Genomic DNA, 27,913 nt, shown 5'->3' with positions numbered 1-27,913 from the left:
TACAAGCGATAGAAGAAGAAAAAACAAAAATATGTTGAGAAGCTGTTGCCACAATTTATGCAAACGCTTGATTTGTGGTAAGGCATATATTTGGACAGCTAATCTAAGCTTTGGGATGTGCTCGATTTGTAAACTTGGCTCACAGGCCGACAGTTTGGCGTTTCAATATCAGTCAAAACCAAAACATTGCTGCTGACGAGCAGTAAATTAAACAAACCCCAGGCCCTCGTTCAATTGTCACGTGACACGGAAAAACAAACGCGCGGTGATTCTTAAGTGTAAGTTAATGGACAAACTTTGATACAATGACCACACAATTTTCTTCTGTTTGTGTTTTGATTGTATCATTTCAAACGCCGTACCGTGAATTTAAAAGTATTGTGGAGTAGATTATTCGCAGTAATGGAAAAACAATCGCGATTTCAAAGCTGCAATTTACACTGCGTCAGATTTAGTGATGATACGAAAGAGAATGTAGTTCAAAGCAGTTTTATTCCCCAAACAATTGGATACAGTTGTGACAAATGCGGAAGTTTTAAGGAGCTGAGAATAAGGTGCACATTCTTTGTTATTACAAATTATTTAATTTCGCTGACTGTATTTCATTGTTTTCTAGTGTCTGTCTAAACGTCTTTAATCTCGCAGATACTTATCAAGAAAGTTTCTAAAAATATGGAGACGGAACATCTTTGGTCGAAGCCTTCTTCATAAAGCAAAGTACCATTAATAATAATCCAAGATGCATGTCAGCGGCAATAAATTCTGACCATTCTTGAATCACGTAATTTCTGCACTCCTGTGTTTTTAATTTACAGATGTCATTATGAGAGAGTGTTACTGAGAAAAATCTTTGATGGATGGAAAGAGGAATGGTGGACTTCTGGGAGGGAGTGGCGGCTTTCAGTACGTGCAGAATGTCATTACAGGTCAGTCCTTGGGCCATCCATCCATCATTTTTCTAGAACCGCTTAGGGTCGCAGCCTTACTGGTGCCTATCCCAGCCTAATTCGGGCAGATGGTAGGGGACACCGTGAACTGGTTGCTGGCCATTTGCAGGGCACACAGAGACGAACAACCATAACACCTAAACCTAACCTAAGACCTAAGGACATTTTAGTATTTCCAATACAACTCCCATGGGAGGAAGCCGTAGTGGCTGGAGAGAATTCAAGCGGGGCTTGGGGAGTACATGCAAACTCCACACATGAAGGCTTAAGCGAGGTGGATTTGAACTGGGGTTCCTGAACTGTGAGACGGGCGTGCTAACCGAGGCACCATAAGTCTAGTATTATTAAGTTTAAATGTATAAATCAACCAGATCTTCTCACAACATGTCTTTTTTGAAGGTATCGCTTGCTCTATCTGACATTTCGAAGCTGGCAAGAATTCATGTCATTGCAAGTGGAAAAGAAGAGCAAAATCCAAAAAGCCCACGCATTCAGTATATACGGTATTTGATACCTCTACATTCAGGTGATAAATCTTCCAATATTAAACATTCTCAAATGTTACCACTTTGTTGGTGTTTCCCAGCCAACAGGTGGCGAATGCGTCAGATTTGGGACAAGTGGGGGCGTTTCATCCAAACACGTCGACTGAAAAGTAAAGCACTACAATCAGCTCGAGAGCAACACAGGCGCACAAGACTGCGGTTTGTGAAAGTTAATTTACAGATCCACTGTTTTGTGTGGATTCACTTTTAATAACACATTTTTATTTAACTCAGGTCAACGTGGTGTTTGTGGCAGTTGAGGCTTCAACAGCATCGGAACAAATTTAACACGATGGAGGACCTAACCTTGAAGAACGAGGCTGTGAATATACAGGCCAAGGTAAATATTAACTATTTCTCAGCATGAAATAACTAAAAAAATATTTTTTTAAATTGGATAAGCTCTACTATACTCTGTAAAAATATTTTCTTCAATGAAATGATCGGCACTTACCTGCTTCTTCACAGATGGAGGAAGAATCCAAAATATCTGTTCACTTCAGCAACAAAGTAGAAAATAAATCATTGCAGGAGTGGCAAAGTTTTGTCTCTTTTCGCCAGCAAAAGAAACACATTAAAGGTTATTAAGAAAACATCTTGTGCAGATTTTTTTTTTAAAAGATTTGCCATTCAACATTCCCTCATTCTGTCATTTAGCTACCCCTCAGTACGTCGCCCGTCTTCACTTAATAAGCGTGAGCTGGCGAGTTTGGAAAAGTGAGTGGCATCGCAAAAAAAAATGGCAGAGCAAAGAGGAACATTTGCAGGCCAGTGGACATCTGGTGAGTCAGGTATCTCAGTGCAGAGTTCTGCTAGACTGGAGGGTATGCATACTTTTTTAAAATTTGCATTTTCTTTCATGGCCAGCTCCAACCAGCCAGTACTTTGGAATTATTGAGCTCATCGGCAGATTTGACGTGGCGCAAAGAAAAAGCAGAAAGAAGCCAGATGGCATGTCAACACCACCAACTCCGCCTGAAGGTCAGATCAAGAGAATGAAGCGATTGTAATGTTAGTAATAATATGTACTGTACCGATGACCGTGTATTCTGTTTGCAGCGTACTGTATTTCAGGGGCTTTCTCTAATCGTGTCACAGAATAGAGCTAAACAGCTGAACAAAAATACAGCCCTTCAGCATCATAACCGGACTGTAAGTTAATGAGATTGAGTGTGACTTAACGCCACTGACTTATATACATGTTGTATTTTTTTAATTTTACTAGTGTTGTCATGAGAGTTAAAATAAATTAGATGAAGTCGAATCTGTAATTGTTTAAATAATCCCTTTTTAATATCACCCAAAATTTCAGAGAAAAACTTTGTACCTGGGTTTTATTTTTTCCGTTTAATGCATAGGTGTCAAGCTCCAGTCCTCAAGGGCTAGTATATCCTCCATGTTTTCTAACCATCTCAAGAAAAACACACCTGATTCAAATATTTAGGGTCATTTTCAAGCTCCTACAGAGCTTTCTAACAAGCATTTGAATCAGGTGTATTGGGCAGAGAAAACCAGAAAACATGCAGGATACTGGCCCTCTGGGACTAGACTTAGACATCTATTAATGCATTTTATTATTGTAGCAGATCGCTATACAACAACAAAAATGGCTTCCATGATTTATTTTCTTGTAATCATTTACTTTTTCTCGCATTTGAGACTAGTCCCATGTGCTGGTTAAAACTTTTCATTTCGACCATCAGGCGGAACGCTCATAGATAGGTTGTTGAAGCTTTGTGAAACTTTTGAGGTCTTTGCCATAATAATTTGGAAAAATACAATGCTTTAAGGCCCTAACTTTCCTGTCGCGTACCTCAACTTGGCCATGTGAGCTCCGGAGTCATGGTGTACATTTTCACGTCTTCTGTCTGCTTCTGAATTTTTTTTTTTTCCAAACACGATGACTGCCAAAAGTTGTCCTCTTCAGGGTGCCATTGACCATAGTTTTCCAACATCCAACAACTCAAATACAACAAACCCGATACATGAAAACAAATCCAATCAGCATACAGGAAAAAAAAAAAGATCAACTATGACTAATTAAATGACATAAATGAATATGTTACTTTGACACTGCAATTTTTTACATAGGTCATAATTAAGCATTGGAAGCTATGGAAAGACCGACTGGAGGAGGCTGAAGACAGACGTCTCCAAGCCCTGACAGATATTGCGCTGACAAATTACAGGTGTTTTTCATTGATCTCTTTTCATATGTATTTTCTGTAAATATATTTTGAATGCACTTTTGGCTGGCTGCTTGTTTATTTTATGTTTTTATTGCCTCCCTTTACAGGACGTGCCTGTCGAGTAGGGCTTTTGAACACTGGAGGCGAAAGCTTACGCAGCAAAGTCATATGGAGGTATTAAAATGAATTCTAACCATGTTTAGCCATTTTCAGCAGTAAAATTTTAACATTTTGTTTATAATCTTTTTTTTTTCATGTACAATTAATACCGAAACACATTTTGCCATTTGCTGTCATCTGAAAATGACATCACATATACTCAGGGCTCAGGTAACTACCAATCATGGCTTACTTTGTACGACCAAACCCAGAAATCAGGTGAGCCATGATTGGTTGTTTGAAAGATGAATATATACTTGGGATGGGACGATATTTTGTACGACAAGATCTTGCGAGATTACAGTAGTTTACCACAAGAATTCTTGTACATGCACAGCATGAGATCTATTTTCTTTTGGTCTTTTTTGATATGGAGTATACGGGAAATTTTACTTGTCAATGTTCTACATGACAGTGGTCAAAACTTCAGAATAAACCTTACCAAGTAATCTAAATTCCTAATTCAGGGTGATAAAAATGTATTTATTTAGGCAGAAATGTATTGTACAGTGCCTGTTGCCATCATTAAGTTAGCCACTAGCTAGCAGCGCTCAAGTGCACCATATCGCATGGGGAGGGCAGTCGGGTTACATTTCAAAGACAGTGTGATAGCCTCAAATTACTCACTTTGATGCTGATAACTGATGGTATGCTTTCATGCAGGAGCTGGAGTGGCGAGCTGATATTTGGTTTGCCGAGCACTGTTTGGCTCATTACTTCAAGTCGTGGTGTGAATATATTCAACAGAAAAGAGTGAAGAAAAACAGGAAACACAAGGCAGATGAATATAATAAGTGAGTACAATGTTCATTTTACCTCTGAGAACTGTCGGGTCCCCGGGACTCACAATGCTAAAAATCGATGGGACCCTCCAGAAATGTTTGGAGTATCAAAAATTGTGAAGTAAACAAGACAAAGTAAGTCGAAGGGTCAAACAGCATTTACAAGACGTTAGCAAAAACCAACAACAGATACTAACAAATGTCACAGTAAAACGTATTAAAATAGAATGAACTTACACTGTGCAATTTTTCTGTGAAATAAATTTGAATGGTTTAAAAATGTGGCCCTCAACTTGATGATAGGGAAGAATATTTTTCCTCTGGAAGGTAGACCATTTGAGAACCACTGCACAATTCAGCAGGGGTGTCAAACTCATTTAAGCGTGCGGGTCGCATGGAGGCAAATCTATTCCCAAGTGGGCCTGACCAATAAAATCATGGTGTACTGTATTTTTCTATAACTTTAAAACAACAACTTGAGTATATTTCCCATTTTTTCACTTTTAACATTCTCAGTTCATTGATAAAAAAAAAAAAAAAAATGCCACTTTGTCCTCAGGCAACGTCTGTGCACTTGGGTGTTGTGCACCTGGCGAGAAAGGTCAGCCAAACACAAGGATGAAATGCTGCTTCTGCGAATAGTATGTTGTCATTCTATTTTAACCAAGTGATCTGCCAACACTTACTGAGCTTTTTTGCGTGATCACAGTGATGTCAAGCAATTATTTTCCTCAGGCCATTCTTCATGAAGAGCAAAGCCTCATGCAGAGAGTTTGGGCTCGATGGAGGCAGCGGATGGAGCAGCAGAGGGCAGAGGAGAAAGAGAAGCAGCCGGCATCAAAAGATCAACACCAGCAAAGGCTTCACATCTCAATGGCACAGCAGGAGGATAGCAGTGTTGGATTACAGGCCAGGTGAGGCAAAATTTGGGTTTGTGTGTTCATGATACGATGAGCCAAATGATGAATGGATGGATTTATGATTGAATGCACTACACTTATACATTATTTATGTATACTATTACCTGTCATTTAAAAATATCATCAGTGAACAAATAAGTTCTTCTTATGATTAAAAGAAAACTGATTGGAAAGGATTCATTTTTGTATATCAGGACCAATGAGCAACAAATTTGTTGTGAAGATGATCTTCACTGCATGAGATGGGCTTTGGATAGGTGGAAACAGGTACTTTCCCTTTACACTTGTTAACAAGCTTTAATTGCATAGTGTAATAAGAACAGTTTCTGTTTTTTTAACAACTCCAATGATTTAGCTGAGTGGTATATTTGTGGTGTATGGAAGCGTGTGTAACCATAGTTTTTCTTTGTTTCAGTTTGTTCAGAGGGGAAAAATTGAGCAATGTCATGAGAGCAAAGTTGTCAAGCACAGCTTTGTGGGATGGAAGGTACATGCAATATACAAATAACATAATGAATCCGACAAGGCAATGCAGAGTGAGATCAAAAGCAAGAGCTCTATACAAAAAGCGTTTTGTTTGTTTTTTTGTTTTTTTTGATCTCTGTCAACAGCTGCAGTACAGACTGAAAACTTATGAACCGACAGAGCGTGCACTCTGGCATTGGGCTCTTACTCTTCAAGCCAAGGTCTCATATACCCACTTAATCCTTTCTTCCACTGAACCAAACTGCAGGATGCAGCAGGATTGTTGTCTTCATGTTCTTTTGGGGACTCCATCACAGGTGCTGTTTGGATGGAAAATGTGTGTCAGTGAACAGCGCCGGATGAAGGCGGAGGCGTTGGAAGCTCCTCAGGTGAACGAACTCCTGCGTCTGAATGTGGGCTTTGTGTGCTTTAAGGATAAACTTTGTGGCTACTAAGACACTTAGTTGACTTTCTATGCTCTAAATCTGCTTTTCCAGGAGAGAGAAGAAACAAAGTGTGAGGTGTCTGACAGCCATCAGAAGAGGATAGCACTAAACAGAGCTCAGGTTTCTTCAAATCAAGGTAAGTATGGCACACACACAGATTTGGTTGGTAGCAATCATTAAATTGAAAATCCAACAACAAAGGTCAAGGTCTGTGGCACAATACTGATTTAAGGCGTGATTCAAGTAGTGATCACACAAACTTAAAATACAACACTTAAAAAAAATAATGACAGTCTATTGAAAGTATTCTTCTGACAAAGTGCACACTCTTGTTCCATCTCTAGTCAAGCTGGAGAGGGAACAAATACTCGCAGAAAAAGCCAGGAAACATTATAACACAAAATTGCTGAGTAAAGTGCTGAAAGCATGGAACGAGCATCACCGTATATGCATCAAATACAAGGTACTAGATTCCCTACCTACTTGCACCTATTAGAATAAAAAACCCAATCCAATCCACTTGACAATATGGTGATGACACAGGTGATGAAACAACAAGGAATCCTGTTGCGGAGATTGACGTTGTACCGGACCTACTTCTTACTCTGGAGGAGAAAGGTTTGCTTTTCAAACACCAATATCAACAGCGCATTCATATTACACACACACACACAAACACACGTATACATTTAGTTTAGCTTTTCTTCATGCCAACAGTTCCAGTTCAAGGTCAAGGTGTCTGAGCAGACAGAGCAAGCACTCTGGCATTGGGCCCTCACTCTTCAAGCCAAGGTATCACCTTCCTCATCTAAACATGATTTTTTTTTTTTTTTACTTTCCTACTGCATTGACAGCTTGATTTGTTCATATGTTTTTTGTTTTTTTAATCCTGCTGCAGGTGATGCATGCATGGAGGCTGTGGAGCAAAGAGGGGCGCAGAACAAAGACAGAGGCGTTGGAAGCAGCACCGGTGGACAAAGAGGAGTCACAGGGTGCGGCTGTGACATGCAGTGAAGCTATGAATACCATCAAGAGTCTGCCTGAACCTGGAAAGCAGAGAGATGAAAAACTAGTACGTTTATCTTCAGGTTTACTTTCGTCAGCTTAATGTGTCCCTTTTAATCAGTCTGTTTTTGTTTTTTTTTCCTGCAGCAAAGTCTCCATATTCAGAGGGTGGTGAAGTGTTATGCCGAGAGGTGGAAGCAGCAAGCTCTTTGCAAACCACTAAAAAAGACGCTGGCGGTCTGTTATACTGATTTGAAAGCTGATTCTCCATCTGACTCAGGAGACTTTGACATTGAGCTGTGAGTGCATTGCAGCCCTTAACAGTTCATGGAGTATGCCAAAATTATAATATCGTGTTGCCTTTCCCCCTCAAGAATTCGTCCCTTAATGCGACGCCAGCCTCGGCGCTGCGAAGAACTGCTTCAGCCCTCGCTGAAAACATTACCGTATGATGGGTAGGGCATAATTCATTTTTCTGGTTCTATACCATCTGGAGCATTTCATGTTTATATAGCAACATGATTTTGAAATTGTGAAAGGAATCATATATTAGGTTGTTATCATTATGTGTTTACTACTTTACATACTTTTTTTTTTTTTTTAATATTTACTTTCCTTTTAAACATCAGGGCAGTAAAAAGAATACTTCTGCTTCTTTTTTTCAGCTGCCAAGCATCTGCTGGAGCAGGCCAACAACTCTGGCAGCGCATTTCTTCACAACAGACAGATTTTGCACAGTCATCCCCCTCCCTCCCTCAGCCTTCCATCCCTTTCAACACCACACGTCAAAATGAAGTCGTGCATCATGTGTTACCCCAGCAAACGCCAGTCTCCACCCTGGACCTGCCTCAAACATCATGTGAGCTGCTTTTGCCACCCACCGCTTTTATGAGCACAGAAAATGAGGTAATAATCATCATTTAGACTTTGATACGTTAATCAGGTGATTCCAGGTCCAGGTTACTAATTAATTTTTGGTTTATGTCCAAGATGGGATGTGGTAACAATTTCAGCCCACCAACGGCATTCAATTTTGCATCAACACCTTCAGGTATATCTACATTAACTTTCCATTCTCTGGCTCCAATAAATCTTGAAAAAAAAACTATTATTATTAGACTTGTCAAATGATACAACTTCATCGCTGATGAGGGATCTAAAGAGCATCCAGCAGGACATGAGGAACTTCCAGGATGACAGGAAGCAGCTCAGGTGAGCACATGTACAAAAACAACATTTTTCTTGCTTTCCTGTTTGTTTGTTTGTTTTTTCTACTTGGTTGTTTACTTGAGTTTATTTTTTGGGCTGCTCAGGCTCTGGCAGAAAGTGAAAGACATCTTGCAGAGTTGGTTGCAGACCAGTGGAAAAGATGCGGAAATTGATAACCATGCAGTTTGTCAGCAGGTGAAGGAGGTAAGCAAGATTTGTTGGTTGGAGACAAAAATGACCAAACATTCCTCTCAGTTGATGATTTGTGTGTTGAAAGCTTGAGGAGCGCATCGAGAAACTGTCCCGTGAACTGGCATCGCGAAGGCTGACAATGCGTTTACATGCAGAAAGGCTCCAACATTTACAAGCTGTTCTCGACTGCTCAGGGTTTTCTTCTCTTTGTCGCCAAGCGCAGATGTAAATGTAAGAATGATTGACAAATTATCTTCAACCTATATTCATTGGAAATAGTGTACAAAGGCAAGATACGTATATAATTTTTAAAATGATCATTTTTATAGTTTTTGTGCAAATATTTGCATAATTGGGACATGGGCAATAAAAGACAAGAAAAGTTGATGCTCAAAGAACACCTCTTTGGAACATTCCATTGGCGAACGGGTTAATCGAAAACAAGTGAACGTCGCCTAGTCTAACAATTTCAGAACAATGTTTATCAATATTCACTTGCGAGCAATATAGGGATTCCATCATCTATAGTAATAGTGGTTGAAGATAATTTGCCAAATCATACCCTTTTTAATTTCCATTTTACATAACGTCCTAACTTGTTGTATTAGATCAATACATTGTCATATTTCTTTAACAGTGCACTGTGTACATCTGTTTGTTGGGTGGGGGGGTCACTCTGAAGGAATCTCAGGGATTTTATCAATTTAATGTTCAGCTCCTGATATTGTAGTATCAGCGCATTGGAAAATAGTTCAACATATATTTGATTTTTTTTAACATGAACAAAGCTCTGATCTGGATTTGCTAAATATGTCACCTTTTTGTCTGGTACTGAGAAGCGTTTACAAACGGTGTCATACAAATACTGAAGTAAAGAGATTAAGAAAGAATGAGTTGAGTCTTTTTTTTTTTAATAACTTCTATTTCTACTTTTGCACTCTTGTGGTGCAAGTGCTTCAGTAAAAAACATGTGTGACGTCTGCAGTATAGCCGTCAATGGCAGTGAATGAGTCATCATCATCGAAACCTTTTTAAACGAGAAGATATTTGTGAAACTACTGTACATCAGATACTACCTTGATTTTCAATCTGTATTCATATTTTGGAGGAGAAATGAATGTGGGAGCAGATTAGCAGAATGCCCTTCAAGCAGTCTTGCCTAACCAATGTGTGTAAGGTTTTGAGTGTTTATTAGAACTCCCACTGTTAAATTGGTAAACATTCTTACAAGCTGAGCAAGCAATGTCATTCTCAACAACTTCAGAAGATTGAGGCACATTAATATAAAGCGTTCTCAGCTATTCTCTCAAAGCTTCGAAATGGGTGTTGACTTGTTTCCCACCGTTGCTAAATGTTTCCATTTGTGTGGAAAAAAAGCCCTTTCAAAATTTACCCTGGGGCTGATGTTGCAGAGTTTTGTTTGTGTTTCTCTGTTACACCCTGTGTCTTTTGTGGTTCTAATGCTTCGGGCATGCGATGCAGGACACTCAAGATTTGGGGTTTTGGAAGAAGTCTTATGCACAGCAACTTGCCATAGGACACAATGAAAGGGATTTATGTCTTCTTGTTGAGTTTCGTATTTGTCAACTGTGCCTCAAGTAAGTGTTGTCTATACTGTTGTTTACTCAACATAGGATGGATGGCTGGTTTTCATTCAATTTTCGAAATCCTGTTATGGCTGGCAACGATAAAGATTTTGAAAGTGTTTTGCTCACAACAGTCAAAAAGTCTTCCTTGCATATTAGCTAAGAAGATGCGATGGTGCACAGTGTCTGATCCCGAACAGAAGAAGTGTGCAGAGATGGCGAAAGCCTTAATGGCTGTGTTTCCTATAGCCCCTGCTTTTGCCAGAATTTCTTGCATCCGTGCATCCAGCCTGACTGACTGCATCAACAAAGTCTCGGTAAGCCATCACTGCCAGAACTTGTAAAACATTGCGACACGTTTAAAATAATTCAAATTCTGTTTGAAAGGTGAAGAGAACCCAAAAACTTCGATTGCATAAATTAAGCATCAAAATCCACCTGTTTTTACCCATCTCATTCATTAGAATGTTGTGTTTAGACTACTGGGGGAACACTGAACCAACTTTTGAATTGTGCTTTCAGACTAATCATGCAGACATAGTAACACTAGACGCGGGACATGTTTACTCTGCCGTAAAGCAATTCGGCCTCGTTCCTGTTGCCAAGGAGATATACAGCGATGGTATGTTTGTGCTACATTTTCTGACATGCGCTGATGGTGCAACCGTTTGATCTCGTCTTGATATCTTGTGGCCCGCAGGATCCTGTGTTTTGTCTGTGGCTGTGGTGAGAAACAGCAGCTTGAGCATAAGGTCCCTGCGGGGTCTCACGAGCTGTCACAGCGGCCTCCGATGGACGGCCGGGTGGAATCTTCCACTTGGGTTCCTGCTTTCCCGCAACTACTTCAGCTGGTCAAAGGAGAGGTCTCTAACACAGGGTGATGAACACGATTTTAATCTGAGGTTGCAAACTCTCGTGAAAACCAGAGGGTCTTGTTTCATAATCACAAACACCTTAGTCCTTTCCAGTAGCTCAAGACAACAGTTGTATTTTTTTCCTACACAAGCAGATGTTAGCAGGTTCTTCAATGCCAGCTGTGTTCCCGGATCTGCGGCCGTGGCGCCACATCTGTGTGCTTTGTGCCAAGGGCAGAAGTCTTACGTGCGCCAAAAGAACATGCACTGTGAGACGTCTCACAGCGAACCCTTCTACAACAGCCATGGTGCCCTCAGGTCACAATCATTAAGGCTTAGCCTTTTGAATTTTGGCATGCATAGAATGTAAAAAGACAGATAGGAAGACAAATGTGTACAACACTTTTTTTTTTTCTGTGCCACAGATGTCTCAAGAGTGGTGCTGGGGATGTTGCATTCCTGGACCATTTAGCTCTTGAAACTATTGAAAGTAGGTGTTACTTTAAGGTGAAGTCATGCAAGATCTTTTTTAACAATACTGTACAACAGCAGTGCTTCTCAATTATATTTTGCCAAGTCCCCCCTAGGAAAGAGAAAACTTTTTGTGTTCCCTAAACCCCCGCCCCAGATTCAGATTATTATCTATAAATAATATACCGAAACCCGCATCCTTTTAACATTAACAAAAGAAAAAAAAGCAATATAAATCAACTTTTAACAACTGTTTATTTTTTACATTTTGGTTACACCTTAGTCTAAAACAGAAAAAAAATCTTATTTTATTGGAATTACACTTCACAAGACAAAAACAACGGTCATCTGCCCCCCCCCCCCCCCCCCCCCCCCCCCGGCATCACCCCCCCTAGCCTTTCAGTTTAGCAACAAGTGACAAAATGGCCGTCTACTGAGATGGATTAAAACCAGGTGGATTTCACTGCCTAATTTATTTATCACACACATTATTAATCAGAATGCCAAGATTATGATAGATTATAATTTTAACAAATATTTTCACTCGACTTCCCTTTTAAGTATTATTTTTGGAAGAAAAGAGTTTTTGTCATCTCTTTTTCTGTCAGACAGTGAAAGGGAGACCCTGAGATTACTGTGCACAGATGGCACCCAAGCTCCACTCAGCCACTACAGCACATGTCATCTGGGTCGCGGTCCAGGATCGGCCGTGGTCACTCGCCTGAGCTTTCGCAAGGTGGCTCACAAATTTCTCCATACACTACAGGTAGTGTACATGTATCCCATGAAATGCATTAAATCCTTGTTTTGTCATTTATACAGTAAGTGGCGAATTAGCATAGTTTATGGGGTTGTGTGTGAAAAATTCTTCGTTGTTGCGAAATGAATCCAGATGTAGTTGACACTAACGTGATTTTATAATCTCTTACTTAGATGCTGTTTGGCCATCAAGGACGAGAGAGACATCGCTTCCAACTGTTCAATTCAATCTCTTTTGGGGAAAAAGATCTTCTTTTCAAAGATGCCACAGCCAAACTTGCGGCTCTGCCAGATGGTGTGGACGTCAGTCAGGTGTTGGGATTAGGTTATATAGGACTGCTCAAAGATCTTGGTCATGAAGGTACTTGAGGTTGTTTGCTTCATTGAATTTCTGTGTGACTTGTCTGACTCCGCGTTTTGTACGTATGTTTGTGTGCAGGAAGCTTGCTAGAGGATAGTGTTGTGCGGTGGTGCTGCATCAGCCATGCGGAGCAGATAAAATGTGAGCAGTGGGCTCTGAGTATAGAATCAGACCCACTCGTGTGCATTAGAGCAGACTCCATGCAGGTCTGTGTGGAGAAAATTAAGGTGAGCTCTAATGAAATTCATGTTCAAGATATTTAAGGGAATTTTAGGTAACAGATCCATCAATAAATAAGATTCATCACTATTTGGACAGTTTTCAGTCTGGTTTCTACTCACTATTGTTATCAGTGGTTCTCAAATAGGGGTACGGGTACCCGTCGGGGTAATTGAAGGGAATACAGGGGGTACTCGAGATTTTAAATATAAGAAACAAACATGCAAAAATCCCTTCAAAATAATTATTGAATTAAATGTTTCAGGAAAATAAGTTCATAAAACAAATTTTATGTTCAGGAGGTTATTCAATTTCATTATTTTAAAAACCCAGATTCTCCCTCATACTAGAATGGTTCGACCCAACTTGTCACGTGCCACCTCTCGTTACCTGTCAAGTTTATTATTTATTTTTGTGTACAGATCTCTACTATGATCTCAAAAAAGGAGACTTTTAAGTTGAATATTTTTCTGTGGACAAATACTTATTCATAGTTTTGTTTTTTTTTTTTAGAACAGGCCTGACACTTTATGTTGATTATTTTTTGTGGACAAATATTTATAAGTAATTAAGTTAATGGTTTATTTTTTTATCAACAGATCTCTACTATGTTGATTATTTTTTGGACAAATATTTATTTCTAAATTATTGATTTATTGGGAACAGATTACTACTGTAATCCCAAAAAAGTACGCTTTATATTTATATATATATATACTGTATATATATATATATATATATATATATATATATATATATATATATATATATATATATATATATATATATATTTATTTTTTTTTTTTTTTGTGGATAAATATTTATCTATAATTATTTCTTTTTGAGAACAGGTCTGGCGCATTATTCTGATTATTTTGTGTGGATAAATATATATTAATCATCACGTTATTTCATTTTAATAACATATCCTATGATCCAAAAGAGGACACTTTATGTTCACCAATACACTGGTCATTTTTTGTAAGTAGTGAAATACAGCACATTTCTTCACATTACAACAATGAAGAAATTACATATATCCTCAATATGATGGTGCAAAGTTTAATTGCATTGATGAAGCGATTGTAATGAATTATTCCAATTAATCGGTTAATCTGACAGTCTATGATATGTTCCCTGTTATGTAAAGTTCATTGAATGTATTCGATTTACAGAGAGATGAGGTGGATGCCGTATCTCTTGATGCAACCCATGTATTCCTTGCAGAAAAATGTGGCCTCCTACCAGTAGTAACTGAGTATTATGCAAAAAGTACGATCTTAAACCATCTTGAACCTAAATGAACATGTTTTCAATTCACAAACATACATTGATTCCTCTGATCCTTTCGCACTTACGAGAATAATTGTAGGCACGTTTTCTTTAGATGGAGAATGTATGGCAACTGATCGAAACACACAAGGTAAGATCAACAAATAGCATGACCGGATTGAAGAAGGCTGGGCATCTTTCAGACAAAAACCTTGCTTGTTTCTCCGGTTAGTGTTGCCATCAGTTGTCGGCGTGGCAGTTTCAAAGCGGTCAAGCAAGAGCGTCACCATGGGCAACCTTGCAGGCCGTCGCTCCTGTCACGGTCACATGTACAGCCCTGCTGGGTGGCTGCTGCCACACGAGCACACGCTCAGCCGGGAGTACAACAGCAGCAGTGCGTCCTGTGATCCAAACCAAGGTGCTGTGTGATCGGTTTTGCTGATTTGCGCATCATGTTTAACTTTTAATTCTGCCCTTTCTGTTGTTGTAGTATACAGCGATGTGTTTTGGAAAGGATGTCTTCCTGGCTCACAGGGGAATCTGTGTAAAGTGTGTCTGGGAGGTACGGGGGAGGCTACAACCAAACGCTGCGCTGACAACCACAATGAGCGTTACTATGGCAACATGGGGGCGCTGAGGTAGTGACGGATATTTAGTGGCTTTCATTTCCATGAGTTTTTGAGTTAGTCATTCTACGTGCATTTGGAGAAACATGGAACCATTTTTCCAAAATATATGTGTAGCAATTTCCTGTGGGAATCAACAGGTTTTAATGGGCCGTTTTCTGATCGTAGGTGTCTGGTTGGAGATCCTCGTAGCAAAAGCTATGGTGATGTGGCCTTCCTTGAGCAGCATAATCTTCACGACAATATTCTCAGTAAGATGATCAATTACATCATGAGTTACAGGTTGACTAAAATATAATGTGTAATAATGCCTAGTTTATGCTAGCGGCTGCGCTAAACGCCGGCAACAAGCGCCTTACAATTCAAATAAATACAAATAAAATGTCATCGTGATTAACTCCAATTTTTCAGTGCCCAGAATTGACGATTAAATCAGATTTCAGAACAATGTTGGTTCTTTGTATGAAGTGACATGTGACCCTCCCGCAGCAATATGCTGTGCAGCATAAACTCAAAGTCATTGTTTCGACATACTTCAAAAAAACATTAATAGCCTTTGTGATCAAATACAAGCATTTGTGTCCATACGTTTGGTGGTCTTTATTACTTTCAGCGCCGTAACAAGCTGTGCATTCTTCTGTGTAGTCCATTGCCAAATAAACATCCTAAAGAAAAAAGATCTCATGCTGTGCAGGGATAAGAAATCTCGTGAGATCTCATTGCACAAAATAAAAATATTTACTTATGATATTGTTATGTTATACTGATATTGAGAAGCTGAAACTCTGAGCATTTGGACAATTTGAGATGAATGGATTCATTTGATTATCGATTAGTTGTAAATTATTAGTTGCACCTCTGAGTTAGTTACTTCAGACATTAGCTCTGCTCCAATGTTTTCTGACATTTTTACTTGATCAGGTTTGACTTCCTCCGGTTGGGCAGAAGGGTGGATATCGTCAGACTTTGAGCTGCTGTGTGGCGATGGCCGTCGAGCCTCGTTGTCTGAATGGGAGAGCTGTAATCTGGGAATCATCCCGCCCAACACAGTTATGTCTCGACCGGTGCACGCGACACGTATCTACGATTTCCTCATGAAGTCTCAAGTGAGTATACGGACACCGACATTCAAGTACAAGTAGAGCTACAACCTCACTATTAGGAACACTTGCTCAAGCACTGTATCAAACAGTATGCGTTTATGAAGATAACTAAATACATGATATCTCAATTTTGATTGATGCTATGTTTTACACCATATTTGTGAAGGGGGAAAAGGGTCTAAATGTATCCAATGTATAACTTTCAAACGTCCAGGAAACTCTGGCAGCCAATCCAAGCTCTCAGTTTAAGCTGTTTGAATCCCGCCGCTATGGTGAAAGTGATCTGCTGTTTAAAGACGCAACAAGATGTTTTGTCCGCACGAGCCACATGGATGGCCGCTCCATCCTGGGAGAGGAGTTTTACAATCGCGTGGAAGCTGCTTTCAACTGCACCCAATCTGGTAGAAATAAAGTCAAACACACATCCCATGAACATGACCGAATACTAATACAAGCACATGCTTTTATTTTCTTTCCAGGGAACATCTTGCAGTTATGCAGTCAGGATGTGTGCAGTGCAGCCTGATGGACACTGAGCATCAATCTAATATACTGTATATATCTAATATTATATTATGTCTTTATTGAATATGTCAGTGAAAGCCTTTATGTGATTTATTAATTGTTATTGTTTACATTGTGGTGACGTAATAATGTCACCATTTACTGTGGTTAGCACATCTAACTCACAGTTTCGAGTATTATATCGAGTATATAAAATTTTTCGTCCTCAAGACCATTTCTATTTTATTTTTACAATCTGGATAAGTATATGGTAATACATCTTTTTATAGCTTCTTTTTTCATTTTTATAATGAATTACATACATGATTGTTTGTGCATGATTTGTACAGTTTATCAATATTTTCAATAATACCTTTTCTTCACTTGCATATTATTTGGTTGCATTTTAAGGTAAAACATTAAATCGTGTTGTAAGCAAACGTTCGACTATGTGACTACATGTCCCAGAAGACACTGTACGGTGTTTACGGTTGCTTCCGATTTACTTCCGGTGTACTTCAATGTCACGCGAGAATGGTTCCGAGTTTACTGTTATTTTTTTTGCCTGAGGTGGCTGATATAATAAGTCCCAAACACTCTCCGTCTGAGTCGTTCCAAACACTTCACATTCGTCTTAAGGTAATGTAGTTTGTTGTGCCTGTTTCTTTAAATTCGTTCGATTTGCTGTAGCGAAGCTAAACCGCGTTGAGTACTTAGATCTTATTGCAGGTGTGTGCAACATGTGAATTTTAAGGTAACTTTGATTATGTGGTACGCTTGTACAATGTATTCAAGTTATGTAATTTATGGTTTCGATGAAACCACGTGCTTAAGTAACATACAGTGCGTTGACACCAAACGTAACAGCAAAAACGGATCAGTAAGCACAATTTATGTGCCTGTGGTAAATGTGAAATGAATACTTATTTTATTACCTCACATCAGAAACATTGGCAAGAATGTTTTGCTTTTTTTCATGTTGTAATGAGTTTTGAGAAGTCGTCCGATTTTTGCCAAATTTAAAAGTGGTAATATCTGCTAATTTAATTGGCTGGCTAATGAGTATACTGAAAGATAATATATTTTTTTGATATGCACAATCTGATGCAGATGAGATTGCCATGCAGAGTTTCAACACTGCACACAGCGTCTTTGAGGAGAGTATCCTCAGCCCCCGTTGGGATGTTCGTCCCTGACTGCGGCTCTATAAACACAGAGTCCCTGCAGCTGCTCCAGGACTTTGTCTCCCGAGCCACACGGCTGTTTGCCATCAGCGGCGCTGGTCTCTCCACAGAGTCGGGTATCCCGGATTACCGCTCGGAAGGCGTGGGCCTGTACGCCCGCACCGACCGACGTCCCATGCAGCATGTCGAGTTCGTACGCAGCGCCAAGTCACGTCAGCGTTACTGGGCGAGGAACTTTCTGGGGTGGCCGCAATTCTCCTCACATCAGCCCAACGCGGCTCACAGGGCTCTGCAGCATTGGGAAGGGCTGGGCAAGCTGCACTGGCTGGTCACTCAAAATGTGGATGCTCTCCATTCAAAGGCAGGACAAAAAAGACTCACTGAGCTCCACGGATGTGCCCACAGGTGACCAAAATAATGATAATGTGTGTCTTTGAATTCTTTTAAAAGGTGTACGTGATAGTCTTTTTTTTCTTCACATAAGACCATTAAAATTGCCATTAATAATCTGGTCAACTGTGTTGATTTAAAGTGTTTCTATCCTCAGGGTGATGTGTTTAGGCTGTGGCAGTATCTCAACGAGAGAGGAGCTCCAGACGCGTTTCGTAGAGCTCAACCCAGAATGGAGGGCTCAGGCCGGGGCTGTGGCTCCAGACGGGGATGTCTTCCTAGAGGATGAACTGGCTCTCCATTTCAGGGTTCCCGCATGTGAGATCTGTGGAGGGATACTGAAGCCTGAGGTTACCTTCTTTGGCGATACAGTGAAGAAAGACACAGTGCAGTTTGTGCACAACAAATTAGCAGAGTCCGACGCAGTGCTCGTCATTGGGACGTCGCTACAGGTAAGCTTCTCTCTGATAATTGTACACGTGACCTAAATTGTCCAATGAATCTTGCTAGGAGATACTCATAGCCTTTACCTTTTGTTGGGAATTTTCTCTCTAATCTCCTGAGACAACTCACTTATTCACTTTATCAAAATAAATAACAAAAATATATCCAACCTAAATAGATACTGTAGGCTACTCCATGTGTAAAATAGTAATTTCCCATGTCTTCGCCTGATTGGCTGTTGAGGTGCCCGAGACTTAGCTTTTCATTCTGGCCACATTGGTCCCTTGTGAGAGAATATTTTCCAAAGCAATTTTTTTTCAATTCAAAAAATACTGCATAACCAAACCCATCACAAAAAGTTTAAAGACACATAGCAGCTCATAAAAAAGAAATCCAAACTACATAACAATCATGTAATTTAATCTGATATTATAATATAGAACAATGGAGGTCAAATTAAGGATTTTTTTTCTTACTTTTTATATTCTTTTCTTGCTTCTTTCCCTACTGGGGAGTTGGCAACACGGTTCTGTATGAACGTGACATTTTACATATAGCCACCAGATGTCGCTGTTGGAGACGTTTCGATCCTTCCAAAAGCTCGATTCACTTCCTCACTTCCGAATGTGTCCAATTTGTGAATGTGCTTATCTGTGGGTTTCCACAGGTTTACTCAGGGTACAGATTTTTATTGGCAGCCAGCGAAAGAAAAATACCGGTCGCCATTGTGAACATTGGGCCAACGAGAGCAGACCATTTGGCCCAGCTGAAAGTGAGAGGTCGCTGCGGGGAAGTGCTTTCAGTCATTCAACCTCTCTGATGGAAGTGTCATAAAACATACAGACTTCAAAGTGAAAAACTACCTCTACTTCTCTCCCTGCATCACCAGGATCCAGCATCACGCACAATCTACGAGATCCAATTCAATCACTAGTTTAAAAAAAAAAATCTGTCTTGTATAGGCAATAATATTCTGTTCAATTTAGAAATGCATTCTTTCTTTTTAATCAGTTTATACGAATGCCTCCCTGATGGAGATCTATAGACTTTAATGGCAGAATTATTGATGTGGCTTTTGTATTGGATCTCAGTAATGTGGCCGGTGAGTATCCACAATGCTGCAATATCACATGCCTTGGCTTACCTCAAATGGCAGTACTGTATACAGTAAAACGTCTCTACAATAATGCAAACCTATTTAATGACACTGCCCACTAAAATGCACTACAAAACGTTTATCATGATGCGTTAATCAGAATCCTGTAATGTAGGTTGTTACAATGTAATTTTAACTATAAATTTTCAATAATATGAAAGAATGTGAACGGTCTCTTTGCATTGTAGAAGTTATAAGCAAGAATGTTAAAAGTAATACATTCTATTAACTTTGTTAACTTAATGTCTAAGGCAATTGATTACTTTTTTTTTCATAGTACCTAATTTTAATACTTCAGATTACGTTGTACCTAAAGTAATTACTACTGAATTATTTAATGCAATTTATCACTTTGGTACTTGATTACACTGATACAAGGGCTCCCTCATATGGTGTGCAAAATAAAAACAATGTATTTGTTAGAACTTTTGGCAGTATTTTTTTTTATATATATATATTACAAATTTAGTAGAATTGAATGACTTTTTTTTTTTTATTTAAAATGCATGGATCTGTGGTCAGCTGGCAACCAGCGTAGTGTGTACCCCGCCTACTGCTCGAAGACAGCTGAGAGAGCCTCCAGCACACTTTCGACCTTTGTGAGGATAAGTGGTTACGATAATGGGCGGATGGAAAATGTGTAAATAATTTAAATGGTATCAGACGGCATGTAAAATTTTACCTCATACACTTATTTACTTCCATACTTATCTTTATTTTCTAAAGTTGACTTCAACCTGGGATCGTATTACTTCTAATGATCATGTATTACTTTAAATATGGTTGTAAAACGAGTCATGCTGCATTAATAAACAAGTAAAAAAAAAAGCTGCTCAAACAATTTAATGGAGTCATGCATACAGATGATATCATGTCACAAACAGACTGACGGTAGAGTGACTGCAGACTGACAAACAGTGAGCTCTTTTAGGATATTTTGCTGCTGGAATCTTTCTCGAAGGCCAAGTTTCCACTCCTCCAGGCAAGACCGTGTCTCGTTCTGTAGGACGGCTGGGATGCTGAATGAGTACAGGCAACATTTATGGTCGGCGGCACCCGTCGGCCACGTTGCCGATGCCGTGGTCACCGTCAAGGGCGTCATGGCGAGGCAGTTTTCAAAACTCTTGGTCTGGTCGAACCAGTAGATGGCAGGGTAACCCAGTAGCAGACCGAAGACGGCACTCAGGTTCCACTCATCTGAAACCTCTGTCACAGAAATGCCTTTGTCCACATCCTTTGCCGCATCAAACCCTCTTAGAAGCAAAAGGAGATATTTTGCAATGCTCTTTATCCCTGCTCTGACCGGCTCGACGATGGCGGGCTTTTCCAGCGAGCAGCAGACGTCGACCACGGTTGGGCCGCCATTGTTAAGCATCTTCTCCAGATTGGAACATGTCGCAACTGGGTTAACGATGAGACTGTTACCACTTAGGTCCAAGGTGACAAGGGAGTCCGACAAGAGTTGAGATGACTGACACAAACGCAAATATCGATGCACCTGCTCTGCGCTGGCACTGTTGGCGTCGTACAACAAAGCTGGTTTCAAAGCCAAATCAACAGCTGAGAGGTGAGCAGCCAGATCTAGACTCTGAAGGACAGAGAGAGATTTCCTTCCAGTGGATAAACATTTTCGAGACGCAGCAACAAAGAGCTCCGAGGTGTGCATAGCTTGACAAATGCAATTTGTAGGTTATGGGTTCGGCACAGTTGTGGTACTTAATCTAGACGAGAGCAGACTATGTTCTCAAGTCTGTGAATGATGAAAAGAATGAAGAGAAAAAATTAAATTAAAAACACAACTGAGTTATTAAAGAGGTGAAACATTTCAAACAAGGATAAACAAAAATATTTTTACATCCTGTGATTCATGTTTCGTAGTCCAAGACACCTAAAAAAAAAAAAATACAAATGACTATATGTCTCAGGAAATGGCAACTTCAGTAAAAATTCAAATCTCACCATGTCCAGGATATGACAGGGCTACGTGACAGGCTGAGGAGCCATCAAGTCAAAATCGGAGAGATTTCTTGCAACCCAAACTCCGGCTGCAAACAGGCCCAGATTGACCAGAAGATTCCTGGGGGGGAAAAAAAAGAAGAAAACTATGATGCCAAAGTAATAATTTACATAGGTTGTTAGAGGGGGAGAATTTTGATCATTTGTGGTAAAACATATATAGCCTACAGTATACATACACACACACATATATATATGGAACCACAGTAGTACTTCTTGCAAAAAACAAAACATTTAAGAAATATATTAAAAAACACAAAGCTCATTAGCAATAAATAACCGTAAGGCAATAAATCATTAAAACAATGACATTACCTTGAGTTTACTGATGACTGTTGTCTGACAATGTTTACAAAAGCAAAACGTGTTTGATTTTCTAACTACAACTGTTACTTGATCGACCTTCATTCTGACTATAGTTTAGTTATAAATCGTTTTCTTTTTGTCCCAGTATAAAACATAACAATATTAATTTAGAAATAAAATAACCTTAAAAACTTAACATTTTAAAGAGGTTTTACCTGGCCTGGAAGAAAGCGGAAGTTAAACGCCAAAACATGTCAAGTAAAACCTCTGGTCTGACAACAGCTACAGTACATTTACAAAACATCAATGCTCGTCAGCGACACCTAGTGACATGCAGAAGAATCAAACGTTCTTCTACCGCAAGGTCAATATCTGAAACATAAATCCTTAATGATGTACATCAAATTGTTATTTGGTGGTTACCTTAATTGTAATAAACGACTTTTGAAAACTAATTTCATGTTGACCATTAGAGACCCGGAGGGAAGGACAAATCTCAGATGTTTAACGGGATGCTAAAGCTAGCAAAAAAAGGCTAGAAGACACGTTCAAAATATAAATAAATGATCTACTTTAACTCACCTCCTGAAGTCATTCCTATCCGTTGCAAATTTACATGCCGTACTAATCCAATCTGTCACGCTTGACGACCTCTTTTTACCCCCTACTCCGCTCATGATGGTAATATCCGCGCTGGGTGAGACGATTTTAGCAACGAGGCTGCGCAAACCGGAAGTAGTGCGGTCATTCGTTCGCTACGGCGAGCGATGAGTCTCCAACGATTTCGTCTCGCGTCGTTATCCAGTCGCACGTACGCGTGACGATGTCTGCCACTCGCTATCGTCGCTTCCTCAAGCTGTGCGAGGAATGGCCCCGCGACGAGAGCAAGAAAGGGAGAGACTTGGGAACGTTTCTTCGGCAGCGAGTGGCAGCCGCATTCCGCGAAGGCGAAAACACACAGGTAAGGAAACACCGGCCATTCGGCATTGGTCTTACGTAGCACGAAGCTAAGCTAACTTGGAAACATTGGTCGACCTTGCCCGCCCTTAACCACTACTATAATATATATATATATATATATGCTCAGTATGAATGAACTGCATTGCTTTTTACTCTACAGTATTTACATTTTTTCCTCCTGATTATTTTTGTCTGTAATAATTTGATGTTTTACTACTTAAAATAACTATTATTGAGTGAAAGGCTTCATGATTTCACGTTTTGTTTGTTTGTTGTTTCCAGATCTCAGACACAGAGAAATGCGATCAGACTTACGAAAGTCTGGCAAGAATTAATGCAAACACATACAAACAGCGAGTAAGTAAATATCAAGAGACATACAAAGAAAAATCTCATCTTGGGTGCTTTAAATCTCGTGTCAACTTTCCAATTATACTTTGTTGTACATTGATGTATTCCTTATACAGTATTTGGATTTTGGCTGCATGAAAGAACAAAATGATCCGTGCAATTCAATTGACACTCCTGCAAATCACAACCAAGATAATAAAGATATTGTTATATTAACACACCTCAAAAGAGGATTTTATATAAGGCCAATGACTGAAATTCACAATCTTTATTATGCTAAATCTGCAAAAAAAATGTTTTAAATGCTTTCCAAATATTATGGTTTTATCCAGTTTCAGAAATGTACAGCTTAAAATTGTGTTAATTGTGATCATTAATTATCTTATTGTGACGTCAACAAAAAGCAAAATTATGGTTTCTTTGTTTTCAGTTTCCTCGTGTGAGAGACACAAGCTTCACTGGAGTCACCGCAGAAGAGTGTAAATTAATGTGGTCAGGTAAGGGCTCTTTGCAGTCATTACTTCTTCACTTGAGCTGCTCACATTAACATATGATTTTCTCCTTGTTTACCTCCATTCTTTAGGTAGTGGGCAGCAGTCAGATGACGAAAAAAAAAGTTTGTGGAAAACGTTAACAGAGAAGTTTTCTTCTAAGTCATCAGAGGATGTTCCAGAGAAAACTCCTGAAAAATAACATTTTATGCACTTAATTTTGTTTATAAATAAAGATTATGATTGCTATGTAGGCTGGTGGTTGTTTTCACAAAACATCTAGATTTTGAAATCCCTACATATGTATTGTTTAACAAAAGATTTGAAAGAAATCACACACATTTTACAGTCAGTGTTGCATTAATGTTGGAGCTAGTTCAGAAGTAAAATTGATTTATGGGATGTAACAAACAGCAATGCTATACATTTTTAAGACGCATTCATTTCTAATTTGTTTTGTCTTTGCCCTACAAGTAAACTTAAGAATAATCATGATGTGAGGACAATTGTTTGAATGCTTATGATCATCATCATGATTCATTTTATTGTTCATTAATGCAGAGTTGTTCATACAAAAGTATAGATTCACGCTTTTTTTTTAACACACAAAACATTGATATGTTCCTTATTACATTTCAGCATTGTCTTTTTGATATTTGCTCATCATTTGGAGGAATTGAGCAAGTCCATTAAAAGTGAATACAAGAAGCAGACTCATATTTATATGATTACACTCGGAAGTTATGAAGCAAAATATTATGCTGTAGAGAACTGTAAAAAAAAAAAAAAAAAGGCTGTTGGTTAACAAAAAGGCTGTTGGTTAACAAAAAGGCTGTTGGTAAAAAAAAAAAAAAGCAATTCAAAAGTGTTTTTCTGATCATCAACAAGCTATTCCAGGGTTTGAGCTCAGAAACTTAGTTTAGTGCAAATAAAAATGTATTTCATAGAAAAAGAACACTTAATGATATGCGGCTGCTGTTTGCTCATGGCTCACGCGAACGATTCCTGATTTTTTTATTCCTACTCTTCCTTTTTCTCTGGGTTGTCTCTCCATATGCGGTAGCTGAGGGAGGTGGCCAGACACAGCCAAGCCAGGTAGGGCACCATGAGTAGAGTGGCTGTCCGACTGATGGGATACCAGGACCACATGGTGGCGCCGACTGTCCCGGTTAAAAGCACAATCTCCATGAAGGCCTGACAAAAGTTGTAAAGGGTTAGACAGCAATAATCATAATAATAATTTAAAAACGATCACATGGGTGTGATGATCTTACCAATTTGAGCTTATGTGCACCAAAGAAAATGGGTGTCCAGGCCCAGTTGAGTGCCAGCTGCATCCCATAAAGTCCCAGTGGTACCACCGCATCCTCAGTGAATCCTCCAAGTTCTTTCCAGACCAGATATGAGCCGTACCTGTAAAAGCGGAATTCCAGTTGGAGAGAAAAAAAAAATCCAGTGTATAGTGAACTCCATTTTTATGACTCCTCATTTTTTAATTCACTCATTGATTAATTTTTTGAACTCCTCATCTATGTGCTATGTGGAATTTATTTTGTGGATCTTCAAACCGAGAAAAGTAGTGATGTGCTGGCTTCTTGAGGCATTTTTGAAACCCAACAAAAATAGTTAGAATTTCCCGTAGCGATAGTGCAGCATTCATGATTGGCAATTATAATCTTTTCTTCATTCGAATTCGGAAGTTCTATTGTAAAGAGATGCTGGCGATTGATCCTCACCCCATTCCTGTATACAGACAGGTCCACACCACGGGAAACGCTGCATTCGGGGGTCTCCATGATGGTTTTTGAAGGGTGGGGTACCAGGTCTTCACCTGGGTTCTAGTGATGTAACCACCATAAAGCCCCCCGAGGTGGGGCAGAGCGGTCAATCCAATCATGGGTAGCCACATTCTAAAAACAACAAAACTGGGTTTATATAAAGACATAATTGCACTATTTTCCCATCTAGGAACCCTCATCTTAAGTGAAAAATGAGTTTTGAAGCGAATGCTGCCCTCTGCTGGACTTTAAAAGAAAACTATCCTGACATATGCAGGTGGTGGTCCTCGGTTCCCGGCGGAGTTCGAAACCTAACCCAAGTTCAGTAATACTAAGTCATAATAAAATCAAACAATAATAATAGAAAATAAAGTACGAGACAAACACAAAGAAAATCGGTTTGACCTTACGCCTTTATTTTATAGTTTACCTATCACGTTACAATCAACAGAGCTACTACTGATACGCCAGACTGGAGTTGCACCTGCACACAGTCAAACACAGCCGTCAAATTTTACGAAAACAACGTTAAAGAACTCAAATAAAAGCGCGATTAGATAATGGGATATAAGCTGCACACTAATTGCGTTACATAAATTGTACGCGCTTTTTTGGTCCCCAAATGCATTCTTCCGTCCTCGAGAGCTGTGTGTCAAGGTTCATTTAGTCACAGGCAAAGTTTTAGTCAGGATTCCCTTACCTGTCGCTTTGTGTTGCTCGATCTTTTGCAAATCGTTACAGTTATGTTGCTTAATTCCAAGCACAATTGTATAACAAGCGCCAGGCTGTTTGTCGTGGCATGAATGTCTTGATTGGGCAGGGCAGCCTTATCGTAACTGTCTCCAAGTCACTCCCTACAAAGATGAACACTCAGGTCTTGACGCAAAATATACGTGCTTCCGGTTTGGTCATGTTTTCTTTTCTTCCGGTTTTGTCATGCGTTTTATCCATTCACAACTCAGATAGCAAAGATCAGCAAAATGGTCAAGAGCGATCGCCCAGGTTTGGTTCGCCTGCTTATTTTCCGCCTTAGATTTATTTCATACACTATAGAACCGCATGTTCCAAATGATTAAATAGATTGACTAGAGTAAACTAAAACATTTACAAAAAGTTACACTAACCTCAATAATTTGAGTTTGTGTAATTTATTCATACTTGTGAGTAACTATAACTCAGACTTTTTAAGTGATTTCTCTTTTCTCATGTTAAAAATTTCAAAGTGTGATGAGAAATTATGCAAAACCGTTTTAGCTCAGCATTGTCAGAGTATAATTGATTACATTGTGTGCAGACAATATCCAAATATACAAATAGGAACCAATGTAGACATCAGTGAACCTATCAAGTGGCCTGAGAAGGGTTCTCATTTAACGTACTCGATGTGCAGGATGAATCATTAAATTCCAGTAATCCTTATGTATATACTACTGTCTGAAATGCTATGTAATCCTTTGGTGCTTCACAAAGTAAAAAAAAAAAAATCATAAGTAAACGACAATCATTTGAAACTTACAGCAATATTGAGAACAGTTGAGTATGAGGAATAAAGGTCCATTAACTTCGATTTTTACAGTTTTGGTTACTTATTCCCATGTATTGAGAATACACAAAACACATACACACTACAGAAAAATAAATTGTAGTATATGAGCTCTTGGGCATTATTTGTACTTGGCAAAAATATTAGCCAGACCGCAGAGAAAAATATTTATTTGACTCAACAGTATGCATGTAAGAGCATACAATACACCCAAAAAGGCATATTTCTTCATCATCTTGAAAGGCTGAAGCCCAATACTGTAACGTAGCCCTGACCACTGCTGTACCATCATAACAAAGCATTTCTATTGCTTTTTTTTCCAAACCCCCTCCGGAAAACAGAAAACATTGTGCGCCCCCAGTCGTCGCGCTGACTTTAAAGAAGATTATTATCTATAAAAAATGTCAACGTACTGTATACCTAAAACTGTATCCTTTTAAAAAATTAACTAAAGAAAAAAAATCAACATTCAACAACAGTTTTTAAAGCGTTTACAAAGCTTTCAATTAAGTTAGTCTGAAAAAAAGATGTCAATCCTTAATTTATTGCAATTAACACTTCACGTGGCAAACACCAAGCCTTTTCCCTGGGGTCATCCGCGACCCCCTGGAATCGCCTCGCGCCCTTACAGGTGGGCCTGACTCATTATTTGAGAAGGACTGCATTAAAAAAAAACTTTG

The 27,913-nt window shown here is 39.2% G+C and overlaps 7 protein-coding genes across 8 annotated transcripts; 4 read left to right on the top strand and 3 right to left on the bottom strand.

Moving 5' to 3' along the window:
• The first annotated feature begins 185 nt into the window (after window positions 1-185).
• Window positions 186-9,749, top strand: sfi1 (SFI1 centrin binding protein). 2 transcript variants are annotated; one of them, XM_088423486.1, is made up of 31 exons: window positions 186-554; window positions 646-717; window positions 816-926; window positions 1,347-1,450; window positions 1,534-1,651; window positions 1,727-1,832; window positions 1,961-2,072; window positions 2,150-2,274; window positions 2,360-2,473; window positions 2,552-2,644; window positions 3,584-3,681; window positions 3,789-3,855; window positions 4,504-4,634; window positions 5,182-5,263; window positions 5,358-5,536; window positions 5,737-5,809; window positions 5,958-6,029; window positions 6,154-6,228; window positions 6,325-6,396; window positions 6,505-6,589; window positions 6,798-6,916; window positions 6,997-7,071; window positions 7,171-7,245; window positions 7,352-7,525; window positions 7,606-7,757; window positions 7,833-7,913; window positions 8,124-8,364; window positions 8,449-8,509; window positions 8,577-8,670; window positions 8,772-8,871; window positions 8,945-9,749. In XM_088423486.1, exons 1-31 carry the CDS (start codon window positions 403-405, stop codon window positions 9,086-9,088), a joined length of 3,357 nt encoding a protein of 1,118 aa, XP_088279612.1. In that variant the 5' UTR covers window positions 186-402; the 3' UTR covers window positions 9,089-9,749. The 2 variants fall into 2 exon arrangements, with proteins under 2 accessions (XP_088279612.1, XP_088279611.1); XM_088423485.1 differs by lacking the exon at window positions 646-717 and having other exon boundaries at window positions 228-278.
• Window positions 9,750-10,631: 882 nt separating this feature from the next.
• Window positions 10,632-16,973, top strand: sxph (saxiphilin). Its single transcript, XM_088423217.1, has 16 exons — window positions 10,632-10,762; window positions 10,968-11,067; window positions 11,146-11,322; window positions 11,455-11,617; window positions 11,725-11,789; window positions 12,379-12,536; window positions 12,704-12,890; window positions 12,969-13,117; window positions 14,285-14,381; window positions 14,497-14,532; window positions 14,614-14,799; window positions 14,872-15,019; window positions 15,176-15,258; window positions 15,929-16,113; window positions 16,325-16,511; window positions 16,590-16,973. Exons 1-16 carry the CDS (start codon window positions 10,661-10,663, stop codon window positions 16,634-16,636), a joined length of 2,070 nt encoding a protein of 689 aa, XP_088279343.1. The 5' UTR covers window positions 10,632-10,660; the 3' UTR covers window positions 16,637-16,973.
• Window positions 16,974-17,122: 149 nt separating this feature from the next.
• sirt4 (sirtuin 4) lies at window positions 17,123-21,113 on the top strand. The gene is made up of 4 exons (XM_088423218.1): window positions 17,123-17,253; window positions 17,725-18,203; window positions 18,346-18,640; window positions 19,300-21,113. Exons 1-4 carry the CDS (start codon window positions 17,149-17,151, stop codon window positions 19,450-19,452), a joined length of 1,032 nt encoding a protein of 343 aa, XP_088279344.1. The 5' UTR covers window positions 17,123-17,148; the 3' UTR covers window positions 19,453-21,113.
• On the bottom strand, window positions 20,617-21,454 carry c9h1orf74 (chromosome 9 C1orf74 homolog). Its single transcript, XM_088423219.1, has one exon. It carries the CDS (start codon window positions 21,452-21,454, stop codon window positions 20,663-20,665), a length of 792 nt encoding a protein of 263 aa, XP_088279345.1. The 3' UTR covers window positions 20,617-20,662.
• Window positions 21,455-21,646: 192 nt separating this feature from the next.
• tomm6 (translocase of outer mitochondrial membrane 6 homolog (yeast)) lies at window positions 21,647-22,861 on the bottom strand. The gene is made up of 3 exons (XM_088423222.1): window positions 22,693-22,861; window positions 21,748-21,865; window positions 21,647-21,676 (listed from the first exon to the last, which is right to left on the bottom strand). Exons 1-2 carry the CDS (start codon window positions 22,785-22,787, stop codon window positions 21,769-21,771), a joined length of 192 nt encoding a protein of 63 aa, XP_088279348.1. The 5' UTR covers window positions 22,788-22,861; the 3' UTR covers window positions 21,647-21,676; window positions 21,748-21,768.
• A 1-nt stretch (window position 22,862) lies between these two features.
• Window positions 22,863-24,161, top strand: uqcc2 (ubiquinol-cytochrome c reductase complex assembly factor 2). Its single transcript, XM_088423221.1, has 4 exons — window positions 22,863-23,071; window positions 23,353-23,427; window positions 23,852-23,918; window positions 24,005-24,161. The coding sequence occupies exons 1-4, from the start codon at window positions 22,934-22,936 to the stop codon at window positions 24,112-24,114; spliced, it is 390 nt and encodes a 129-aa protein (XP_088279347.1). The 5' UTR covers window positions 22,863-22,933; the 3' UTR covers window positions 24,115-24,161.
• A 269-nt stretch (window positions 24,162-24,430) lies between these two features.
• tspo (translocator protein) lies at window positions 24,431-26,558 on the bottom strand. Its single transcript, XM_088423220.1, has 4 exons — window positions 26,391-26,558; window positions 25,649-25,822; window positions 25,187-25,325; window positions 24,431-25,106 (listed from the first exon to the last, which is right to left on the bottom strand). The coding sequence occupies exons 2-4, from the start codon at window positions 25,819-25,821 to the stop codon at window positions 24,933-24,935; spliced, it is 486 nt and encodes a 161-aa protein (XP_088279346.1). The 5' UTR covers window position 25,822; window positions 26,391-26,558; the 3' UTR covers window positions 24,431-24,932.
• Window positions 26,559-27,913: the final 1,355 nt, after the last annotated feature.

Source organism: Hippichthys cyanospilos, chromosome 9, assembly GCF_059441005.1.
Source record: "Hippichthys cyanospilos isolate Australia breed blue-spotted pipefish chromosome 9, RoL_Hcya_1.0, whole genome shotgun sequence".
In the NCBI taxonomy this organism is placed as follows: Eukaryota; Metazoa; Chordata; class Actinopteri; order Syngnathiformes; family Syngnathidae; genus Hippichthys; species Hippichthys cyanospilos.
The sequence above is the reverse complement of the archived record's forward strand: the minus strand, read 5'-3'. Positions and strand labels throughout refer to the sequence as shown.

Coding starts and splice junctions, on each gene's coding strand:
- sfi1 (XM_088423486.1), top strand. CDS start 403: ATGGAAAAACAATCGCGATTTCAAAGCTGCAATTTACACTGCGTCAGA. Junction 6,590..6,797: donor TCAGGTTTCTTCAAATCAAG/GTAAGTATGGCA, acceptor TTCCATCTCTAG/TCAAGCTGGAGAGGGAACAA. Junction 8,872..8,944: donor TTTGTCAGCAGGTGAAGGAG/GTAAGCAAGATT, acceptor GTGTGTTGAAAG/CTTGAGGAGCGCATCGAGAA.
- sxph (XM_088423217.1), top strand. CDS start 10,661: ATGGCGAAAGCCTTAATGGCTGTGTTTCCTATAGCCCCTGCTTTTGCC. Junction 11,790..12,378: donor AGCTCTTGAAACTATTGAAA/GTAGGTGTTACT, acceptor TTTTTCTGTCAG/ACAGTGAAAGGGAGACCCTG. Junction 12,891..12,968: donor CAAAGATCTTGGTCATGAAG/GTACTTGAGGTT, acceptor GTTTGTGTGCAG/GAAGCTTGCTAGAGGATAGT.
- sirt4 (XM_088423218.1), top strand. CDS start 17,149: ATGGTTCCGAGTTTACTGTTATTTTTTTTGCCTGAGGTGGCTGATATA. Junction 17,254..17,724: donor CACTTCACATTCGTCTTAAG/GTAATGTAGTTT, acceptor AATCTGATGCAG/ATGAGATTGCCATGCAGAGT. Junction 18,641..19,299: donor TCATTGGGACGTCGCTACAG/GTAAGCTTCTCT, acceptor GGGTTTCCACAG/GTTTACTCAGGGTACAGATT.
- c9h1orf74 (XM_088423219.1), bottom strand. CDS start 21,454: ATGCACACCTCGGAGCTCTTTGTTGCTGCGTCTCGAAAATGTTTATCC.
- tomm6 (XM_088423222.1), bottom strand. CDS start 22,787: ATGAGCGGAGTAGGGGGTAAAAAGAGGTCGTCAAGCGTGACAGATTGG. Junction 21,866..22,692: donor GATAGGAATGACTTCAGGAG/GTGAGTTAAAGT, acceptor TTTCCCCCCCAG/GAATCTTCTGGTCAATCTGG.
- uqcc2 (XM_088423221.1), top strand. CDS start 22,934: ATGTCTGCCACTCGCTATCGTCGCTTCCTCAAGCTGTGCGAGGAATGG. Junction 23,072..23,352: donor GCGAAGGCGAAAACACACAG/GTAAGGAAACAC, acceptor TGTTGTTTCCAG/ATCTCAGACACAGAGAAATG. Junction 23,919..24,004: donor GTGTAAATTAATGTGGTCAG/GTAAGGGCTCTT, acceptor TCCATTCTTTAG/GTAGTGGGCAGCAGTCAGAT.
- tspo (XM_088423220.1), bottom strand. CDS start 25,821: ATGTGGCTACCCATGATTGGATTGACCGCTCTGCCCCACCTCGGGGGG. Junction 25,326..25,648: donor TGTCTGTATACAGGAATGGG/GTGAGGATCAAT, acceptor CCGCTTTTACAG/GTACGGCTCATATCTGGTCT. Junction 25,107..25,186: donor GTGCACATAAGCTCAAATTG/GTAAGATCATCA, acceptor AACTTTTGTCAG/GCCTTCATGGAGATTGTGCT.